The sequence below is a fragment of the Gastrolobium bilobum genome, unplaced genomic scaffold (genome assembly GCF_033153095.1).
Source record: "Gastrolobium bilobum isolate Gb01-03AN ecotype WA unplaced genomic scaffold, APGP_CSIRO_Gbil_v1 utg25739, whole genome shotgun sequence".
Lineage (NCBI taxonomy): Eukaryota > Viridiplantae > Streptophyta > Magnoliopsida > Fabales > Fabaceae > Gastrolobium > Gastrolobium bilobum.
Genome location: NW_026896155.1, coordinates 37,202 through 47,837, shown reverse-complemented (window position 1 = coordinate 47,837; position 10,636 = coordinate 37,202). Strand labels below are relative to the sequence as shown.

The 10,636-nt window shown below is 32.8% G+C and overlaps 1 protein-coding gene across 1 annotated transcript; it reads right to left on the bottom strand.

Annotated features, from left to right (window-relative positions):
• Positions 1-2,322: 2,322 nt before the first annotated feature.
• On the bottom strand, positions 2,323-4,634 carry LOC133298062 (subtilisin-like protease SBT3). Its single transcript, XM_061497301.1, has one exon. The coding sequence runs from the start codon at positions 4,632-4,634 to the stop codon at positions 2,346-2,348; it is 2,289 nt and encodes a 762-aa protein (XP_061353285.1). The 3' UTR covers positions 2,323-2,345.
• Between the last annotated feature and the right edge of the window lie 6,002 nt (positions 4,635-10,636).

Sequence of the window (10,636 nt, the reverse complement as noted above, 5' to 3'; positions counted from 1 at the left end):
TTTTGAGGTTAAAAAATTATATTGATAAACACTATTATAACTCTGAAATAAATTAAAATTACAAATACATCACGATTTTCGCCCCAAAACGACGTCATTTCAGCAAACATTAGATAAAGTTATCTAAAGTAACCTTTAGAAAAAAATGAACCCAAATTTTATTAATGTGATTTTCACAAAAGATGCAATAATGTGAGTTCATATAAATGATGAGAAAAATTTTACATTAGGAATTAATTTGTTATAACCTTAAAATGGGGTGAAAATTTAAGAAATGAATATTCATTTTTTATGATAATATATAAGATTTTATTTTTAAGATATATACATGTTTTAATGTTAAATAATTATTCTCCTATTATAATAAAAAGGTCCTCATAATCCTTAAATCTTTATTACGTTGAAACATATGACTTTTAAAATCACAAGGTAATTATTTAGTAAATATGAATTTTATATGAAAGTGTATTAGTATTTAAATCATGTAGATAAATTAAGTATCACATGAAAAATAGAGACCTTATATAAAAAATAATATATAAAGTACAAAAATAATATTTTTGTTTTATGTTATATATGAATCATATTGGAATATATTTACTACTATAAATAATTATGGAAAAATAAATGTAACTTATCCATTGCACAGATTAAAAAACTAGTTTACTAATTAAAAATAAATCAGTTTATTGCACAAAGGGGCTAATAATTATGGGAAGAGATAGTTTTTTCTCTCTTTTTTTTTATTTCTATGCTCGCTTAGGAATAATTTTAGGGAAAAACTATTCTTATGCTACATGTGATAAATTTCTCTCTTACACACCCTTCGATAACTATGCCACCTTTTCTTTTCTTTTCTTTTTATTTCTCAGGTAGTGGAGCCCACAAGTTTATCTCTATGACATGAGATAACTTATCTTCTTTAATATGAGATTAATAAAATCCATAATTTTAGGCTAAAATAATATGTTTGATAATACATTATACAATATTTGCGTTGAATAAATAGTATGCAATAAAAAAATTGTTATTTTTTGTCAATTTATGTTCTTAAATTATTAGTTTATTATATTATCTGAAATATAAAAATAAATTAATTTTATTAAAGATTATTTCTAGGCTTTATGTTTCCCATACTAAAAAAATATTTTTAAGAATTAGAAGTTCAATTTTTTATTTATTTAGAAATTGTAGTTGATAAGCTGAATTATTATTTTTCTCCTTTTCATAATTTTTGTTTTTTGGCATGTTTTGAATGATTACATGACTTCAACGTAAACCTCTTGCTGGTTGTATAGTTGTGCTAAAGAAATTCCACATTCTGCTTAGGACCTTTTCTCTTCAATTAAACTAAAGAATTGGCTATAAAAAAAAAAAAAAAAAAACTAAAGAATTGGTTAATTTTAAAGAGTTGAAAAGGGATTAATGTTTTCAACAACCTTAGGAGGACATTATAAAACAAAAACAGAAAAATCATACGGTCCATATAATTTCAAGTCATGGCCAAGCATCTATTAAAAAAATCAATCCTGACATTTTATTCTAGACCGATAACAGAGCCGGCCCAATAAAAGTCTCGAGATCATGCTCATCAAAGCGTGCAACACCCTCGTATGTATAACCTACCTACAAATACAGAGATTTTATAGTTACCATCTTCCACAAACTACTCCATCTCACTCCCAAGTCCCATACACACACGAAAGCCAAAAGGGACAATGTACCAGTTCCAAACAACTCCTCACGACCGAAGGAGTCAAAACTATAAATACAGAGATTTTTGTCTTCCCCTTTCAGCATTTTCTCAAGGTTAATTAACTCTTCGCCTTTTATACCCCCCCCCCCCCCCCCCCATTTTTATGTATAATTATACAAAAGTATACCAAATTCATGATTAAATATTATCGCAATATCACTTTAATATGTATGCGAATAATATTTGTGTGTCGCAACTCCGGTTCATTAAAATATTTTCTAGTATCAATTTCTTGAAAAAGACATGCTAATGATTTAAAATTAATGATATCCTTGGATGCACTTAAATTCATTACATGACACCATGTCTTTCTGACTTACCAGTAAGACATAGTATAAAATATAAAAGTTATTTTTATTTTTTTTTCTCAGATATAATACAAATTTGTGGTTCATTTTCATTGGCTCGATATACCTGTGCCTGTAGTACAACAGATTTTCGCCATACATGCATAACCTACATTGGATTTGATCATTCTAAACCATGTTAGTCAAGTGAGAAACGATTATTATTTATCTTCTTGTAAATATAAGTACATATTTCACTTGATTCATATGTAAAACTCTTCTTCCTCACAATATATTGATATCTAGAATTTGGATTCTAAGGTGGTGACCACAATAGGGCTCCTAACCACATGCTTCACGTCCGCCCAAGTAAGATAACCATAAGCTACTTTATTCTCTTTCATCTTATTGGAACCTTTGATCCTCAACTTGTAGCTTAGCTTATCGTTTTTCTTCTTGAACACCAACTTGTTGGGGATGATGCTGACATGGAACCCTTTGATGGGTGTAACTCTAGCAACATAGGTCGTTTGTCCCTCCCCAACATTGGTCACTGTTCTATGAAATTCCTGTGCTATCCCTGAATGGTTGGCATTGAAGAAAGCAATAAAAGAAGGGTAGTTGAGATCCAATGAAGGGTTGGAGCAATTGTTGGAAAAGGATCTCGTGATGGCGGTGATGTTCTTTTTCGTGAAGTTCAGTGCACAGAGAAGGTTCACATAATCTTGTACTCCCACCTCATAAACAAGTCCAGGGTGAAGGGCATTATTGGGATTTACATGACCAGCTCCAAGTGCAAGAGGAGAGGCTGTTTCGTAACCTCTGCCAATGTCTTTGATGAAATCCATTGTGTTGTCGAATATGTCCGAGGTTGTCATGATAGCTGACCTAATAGCCGCAGGGCTCCAATTAGGGTATGTTCCCTTAATAAGGGCAGCTACACCTGCAACATGGGGACATGCCATGGATGTTCCACTTAACAAATTGAAATTGCTAAAGAGTTCATGAGACCCCAAACTTCCCCGTACTAAAACATTTTGAGGCCATGCAGCTAAGATTAATGTACCAGGAGCAGTAATATCCGGTTTCAACACAAATGGACAACTTTGTGATGGTCCTCTCGAACTATACCAATCCACACTCGGTGCTGGTCTTGTACCTAAAACTGTTACCTTATTAAAACACATGCTTGCTTTTGAAGTACCAGATTTATTAGTACTCTTGATGTAACCTTTCACAATCTCTCCATTCATCGGGTTAATAATGATGGATGCAAAACTATTCTGTAAGAAGAGCAAAATCTCAGTGCTGTTTGATATGAACACAGCCGCTACTACTTTTGCCACACCAACATTAGACACTTGATCATAAAGGCTTCTTCCATTCTTGTCTTCACACACCACAATCTTGTTCCTAACTTTGTTCAGTTCCTTAACATTTTCACACAAGCCCATAAAAACAATAGGAACATGACCAGCAGAGAAGTTTCCTGGATACAAAGACAACCCTTTGATTTGTATTCCATTGCCAAGCGTAAGAGAAGCATGAAATTCACGATCCAAAGTGCCAGAAGCTACTGTTATAACCCATGGTATTCCATTATGCAGAGTTTCAAGGTAAGGCCCATGGTTCCCTGCTGAAGTAGACACAAAAATGCCTTTCTCCATGGCTGCAAATGTGGCTATAGCAACGGGGTCATTGTACAATGGTACATCATCAAAGCCAAATGATAATGAAAGAACATCAACACCATCTGAAATTGCACTATCAATTGCAGCTATTACATCTGATGAAAAAGCCCCATCTTCCCATAGGGCCTTGTACATAGCTACCCTGGCACGTGAAGCTATTCCTCTTGCTGTTCCAGCTGCATAGCCAAAGAAAGATGCACCCTCAACTTTGCTTCCTGCTGCGGTGGTTGATGTGTGTGTCCCGTGACCTTCTGTGTCACGGGTAGAGTTCACAGCTATGGTGATGTTGTGGTATTTTGTTAACAATCCTCTGTTGAAGAACCGAGCTCCAATGAGTTTCTTGTTGCAAAGTGATGAGTTGAATTGGATGCTGTTTTCACATTGACCTTTCCATCTTGAAGGTATTTTAGTCAACCCTTCATCTTTGAAGCTTTCACTTTCTGGCCAAACTCCAGTGTCCACCAAACCAACGATTACATCTTTGCCAAAATCAGAAGAAGGCCATGCCCCTGCATTGGGATTGAGGCCAAGGAATTGGGGTGAGTGTGTTGTGTCATGCTTCACAGGCAAATCTATAATGGAGGAAATGTAACCCGTGGTGGTTTTGACAGCTTCAAGCTCTAGAGGTGACAAGTTTGCACAGAAACCATTCATGGCATTGGTGTAGGAATAGACTAGCTTAGAAGGAATAGAGTTAAGATTATTGGTGGTAGTAACTTTAGAATTTCCTAATGCAGATGAAAGAGTTGAGAGGTACCAACTATGTTGATTTGAGAATGCTTTGGGCATGGCTGATAAGTCCATGTGGATGATATAGTTATCAGATCGAGCCAACGTGGAAACGAGTTGTAGGACTGTGATATAGGAGAACCACAGAGAGACACAAATACGGGTAGCCATGATTTTAATGGAATTTTTTGAATGTTTATGGCTATAGAGCACCAATGTTGTAACTTGGGAGTTTAAATAGAGAACCAAGAGATATATTCCTAACCTTACCCCAACAAGATATTCTTCACCCTCAATTTTGCAAAGTTTGTGGACCATAAGGTATCTTTGTATGGGACCTCAGTCCCCATTTGATTAATGAGCTACGTATGCCCGTGCTTTGGACAATTTTTGTCCCATTTTGGACACCTTTGTTTGCAAGACTTATTCATCAAGGGACCACACCTTATGTATGTATGTATAGTGTCCAGAGAAAAAATATATCTGATTCCTTTCCCGCAGAAAATTTATAAAAAGGACCTAAGCTTTGATAATATTTAAAATTTAATGACCAAATGGCCATACACAATCCATATGCTGATATGAATATACCACAGATTAAGAACTTGATCCTTGAATAGTTGGTAAATATCACCTTACTGTCCATAGGTTTTTAATTTTATATATATATGAAATAGTGTGTATGATGTTACGCCTGCAACCCAATGTAAAAAAATTGGGTAAATAGACTTCATATTAGGTTTTTCAAAACGTAATGAGTCTCAAGTTGGTTGGTAATGGACTAAGTGTTGAAATATTCAAGTGTAATAAGTGAGAGGACCCATGAACTCGATACACTAAAGTTTTGGATTGAGACATGATGTTAGACCCACTTGATATAGTGGTATAGCCTTAGCCCATTCGTGGTGGTCCCCCGCTACGGGCTACCCTTGAACCCACCTGACAATGGTATCAGAGCCGGGTTGGACTCGGGCTAGCTAGGAGGCGGGTTGAGTACTTTAGGCCTGGGTATTCGGTTGAGGGGGAGCATACAAATGTTAAGTTTCACACTTGAGGGGGAGATTGTTGGGTTTTTCAAATATGATGATGTCCCACATTGATTGATAATAACCTAAGTGAAGTCCATATAAGTAAGAGGACCCATGAAATCAATGTTTTAAGGTTTTGAATTGAGACATGATGTCAAACCCACTTGATATGGTGGCGTAGCCTTATCTCATTAGTTGGTAATGAACTAAGTGTTGGAATATGCAAGTGTAATAAGTCTCACATTGGTTGGTTGCACTCCATCACACACTTGAATCCCATCAATCGAGTAATCAAGCTCAAAGTACTCAACCAGCTTCCTAGCCAAACACCCGGCTAGTTCGAGTCCAACCTGACTCTAATAATACCATTGTTAGACGGGTCCAGGTGAAGTCCATGGGGGGGACCACCACCAATTGACTAAGGCTACACCAACATATCAAGTGGATATGATACCATGTCACAACCAAAAACCTTAAGGCATTGGATTCATGGGTTCCCTCACTTATCTTATATCCAGTTCACTTAGCCCATTAACAACCAATGTGAGACTCATCACACTTGAATATCACAACAATCTCCCCCTCAAGTGTAAAATCCAACATTGATATGCTCCTCTTGCACAGTGGCTAACCCAAAAAAATTTATTTTTATCTGCACATTTAGTGGTGAGGCTGCCCCTAAATTTTTTTTTTTAAAAATAGGTTTTAAATGCTTTAAAAAATAAAAGAATATAAACAAGAAGGGATTTTTAGCCCTCATGTTACATGAACCAAATTTTTTGTCATGTAAGAAAAAGATAAAATCAATTCATTGAACAGTGTACCCTCTCACTTTCTTTAATATTATGTAACGTGCCTTTTTCTTAACATGACAAAAAAAAAATTCATATAACTTGAGGGATACAATCCCCAAACAAGAAGAAATTTTTTTTAAATTAACATTAAAAAAATAGTAATCAACTTAATGATATAAAAACACTAAAACATAAGCAGTGAATAAGATGTGTTTGCTTGCATTCATGACAATACAGCCACTAAAATTTCTCCATGAGTGACATTTCTAATTAATTAAAAAATGTATCTCTTCTTCACTAAAAAAAATTGTATCTTCAAATTTATGTCTACACTTGCAAATATTGGCAAATGAGTAGGTCTGCCAATGCTTTTGTACTCACTCGGTCATCGTCACTCTCGGCATCCCTTGTCCTCTTCTTATCTTTTCAAGTCTTTTATCTTGTGTTGAGATCACGGCCAGTATACCAGTCATACAATTAATAAAGTGGTAAAGAATGGGTTGTTGTTCTCACGAAAATTGATGTACCAAGCACTAATTTATCTACGCGACCAATGTTGGATCTATCTTTAAGGTTTTTGAAAATATGATTTAAATTATAAAAATAGAATTTTAAAAATAATATTTTTAATTTTCAAAATTTAGAACCAAGAACAATAATCAAGAACATAACTAAATCAAACATGCAAAAGTGTAGTTAGGGTGTTGATTTCCCCAATTTCATCCTAATGAATCTATTATTTCCTATAACTAACATTCAATTAATACCATTGACAATTCTTTCATAATTAATTAAACCTCAATTTCTTAGTGATTCAATCATTTACCCTATTCAAAATCCTAATACCTTAATGATCTCTCTAAGGGCAAGCATTAAGAACAATAATTATGTGTCATAGATTTCGTAAGTCTATTCTTAGATCATACAAAAGCTAACAATTAATCAGATCAGAATCATACACCAACATCCCTATTGTCATGCAAGATTCATGTGTTTATATATAAGTGATCAGTTCATAAATAAACTAGGAGTAGGAAAATAGATTAATTGCATTTGCATAACATAGAATTGAATATCGAATTACAGGAGAGAAATAAATATCACTAGGAATTCATAGATTCCATATAACCCTAATTACAAAGAAACCTAGCCTAACATAGTCAAGGAAACTAAAAAAACCGATAAGAAATTAAAGAAAAGCAAAATAAGAACTTATAACCCGTTCTTCACGGCGAAGCTTTGTTCTTCCGCCTCCTCCGCTTCAGAACTAAGCTCCTTTGCCTCTCCCCTCTTTTTTTCCGTCCTAGAATGAATAGAAACAACCCTAGTCGTGCCTTTTAAAATATAAAGGTCCATGAGCTTTTTTAATTTATGGACTTCTCGCTGGGATGCTCACTCAAGCGAGCAAGCCTGCAAGGAAATTCAATGTGCTCGCTGGGATGCTCGCTTAAGTGAGCATACCTGCTAGGAAACACGATCCGTTCGCTAACTTGCTCGCTGAAGCGAGCATGTTAGCGAGGATGAGGCTTTTTCGACTCTTGATTTTGCTTGAGTTTTGGCTTGATTCTTGACTTCTTCAACTTCATTGATCCTTCAAAACTTTAATTCAACACTTCAAACCTGGAAATGATATATTTTTAAGTCAGAATTATACTCAATCATATCATCTCAAGAGTCTCTTGCAGTTGACAAAATGTGTTATGTTCCCAACCATTTACAATGACATTTCTAAAAATAAGGTGTGTTTGACACCTAACATCTTACAAAGTATACAAAATGTTATGGTAAATTATATATAAAAATTCGTTACTAAAAAATAAAATAAAATATACTTCCAAACATATCCAATTTTTTATGGGTCCGTCGAATGTCCTGCAAAAAAAAATAATTATGTATTACAAATAGTATATAGTTATTTTTGTATACCCCTTATAACTATGTATTATGGGTACTACATAATTATAATATTAAAGTTTTTCCATACCTCGTATAACTATGTACTACTCGTAATACATAGTTATTTTTTTGTTGTATGAAGTCCTGCAATATAATTCTTATATTTCCCATTTTTTATATATAGATATTGAATCTGAAAGCCACCGAATTTGTAGTTCAATTGGAACTAATCCAATTATCTGAGGATAGGGTTTGATGTTGAAGTTAGTTTTATTTCTAGCCATAATTTCTATCCTCCACCAAAGAAGTAATAATAACTATAATAAACTTCACTGTTACGTTTGAAATAAAAGAAAGGGAATCAACATCGAAACCCCACTCCTAGCATGTATCCACAGTCACACAATATATCTCGCTCTGAATTGACTTGAAAGGTTATGTAAATGCATGCGTGAAGCAAATGAAGTTGAGCATATGCCGGACTGCGCCTTGTAACTTTCAGGCAGGTTCCACACTCTTAATTTGTATATATGGGCAAAATAAACTTATATTAATGTAAGAATTATTAAGTATTAAACTCAATCTTATCCGTTAATATTCGTACATCAAATATTTGTAATTTATAGGTTTATATCTTTAATTAATAATTAATTTCCAAAAAATTACAACTATTTCATGCACGAAAATTAACGGCTAAGATTGAGTCTAAGATTTATTATTGTTAATCCAGTGTAAGTTGTACTTGTCTTTTATATATATATAGGTTTACATTACTGCAGCTGTTATACGTGCAGCAGTCAAATATTTGTCATATATATACATGAAAGTATTAAATGTGGAGAATCTTGATCATACAAAACATGAAAGCATTAAATATAGAAAATCATAATCATGCACTTGTCATTGTTGTACGTAAAGCAGCTGTAAAAATAATTTTACCATATATATGTGTGTGTGTGTGAGTTAGGATCATTTATTACACCGTGTAAATTACATTCGCAGTGGTCGCTGATATTATTTATATATAATGACTCTGATTTATTAAATATATGAGTCATTAGATTTAAACAAATCATTATATAATGACGCTGATATTATTTACATCTAGTGACTCACATATTTAATACATCAAAGTCATTATATAAAAATAATATCAACGGCCATTGCAAATGTAACTTACATCGGTGTAAAATAATCTTAACTTATATATATATATGATTAATTATTTGTCATGACATTTGATTGTCATGTCTTCCAAAACTACGCCGTTTTGGATATTTATTTTTCTTATTTAATTGATCGGAAATGGATATTATATTTCTCTCTCTCTTCTTTTATTATCATTGATCCACCTTTGTATGGTTATGATTTCCTGACCAGACAAATCCTTATGTCAAGTGACTTCACATCCGATTAACCTATATATATATATATATATAATATATATATATATATATATATATATATATATATATATATATATATAGAGAGAGAGAGAGAGAGAGAGGCAGGATCCTTTGACACCGGTGTCAAAGAAAAAGTTTGACACCTCATCTGAGAGCCGTTAGATTAAAAAAAAATCAATGGTGTCACATGCTTACAAATAAGAATCGTTGATTTTTTTTAATCTAACGGCTCTCAGATGAGATGTCAAACTTTTTTTTTGACACCGGTATCAAAGGATCCTGTCTCATATATATATATATATATATATATATATATATATATATATATATATATGGGATTAACGTTTCTCCAGTAACAGGAGATAAAATTATTTCTTGCAACCCCAAAATGACGTCGTTTTAAAATCCCAAAATGACGTCGTATTAAAATTTAAGGAGATAATTTTATCTCATGTTACACGAGAAATATTTTTCCATATATATATAAAGAGAAAAAAAAATATTTCTAATGCCACTTTAGATAAAGTTATCTACAGCTATCCCAAAAACTACGTCATTTTGATTAATGTTTTGGTGAATTAATGAAGGATATTTCAGTAAAATGTATATAATACAAAAGTAAACAAAAGTACAGAAACACCCTTCATTAATTTACCTAAAATTACATAAATACTCTTCATTAATCAAAACGACGTAGTTTTTGGATAACTGTAGATAACCTTATCTAAAATAGCTGTAGAAATATTTACCCCATATATATATATATATATATATATATATATATAATAAGGGTTCATTTTTTCTGCAGTCAATGTAGATAACTTATCTACTTTGAGCCTGACAAGTGTCAAAGACACTATATTTTTAATATCAAATTTAATTCAAATAATAATTAATATGATTAAAAATATAGTTTTAATTAATAAAAAATTAAAAGTTAGTAAAATGCCAAAAACTAGATAAGATTCTAATCTTTTTTATTATTTCAGGTTTGTTTTCTACTAGAAAGAACAATTGTTAATTTGATGAGAAAGCAGTTGGCACCGGCG

Bases quoted from the DNA above. Each gene is read 5' to 3' on its own strand.
- LOC133298062 (XM_061497301.1), bottom strand. From the start codon at position 4,634: ATGGCTACCCGTATTTGTGTCTCTCTGTGGTTCTCCTATATCACAGTC.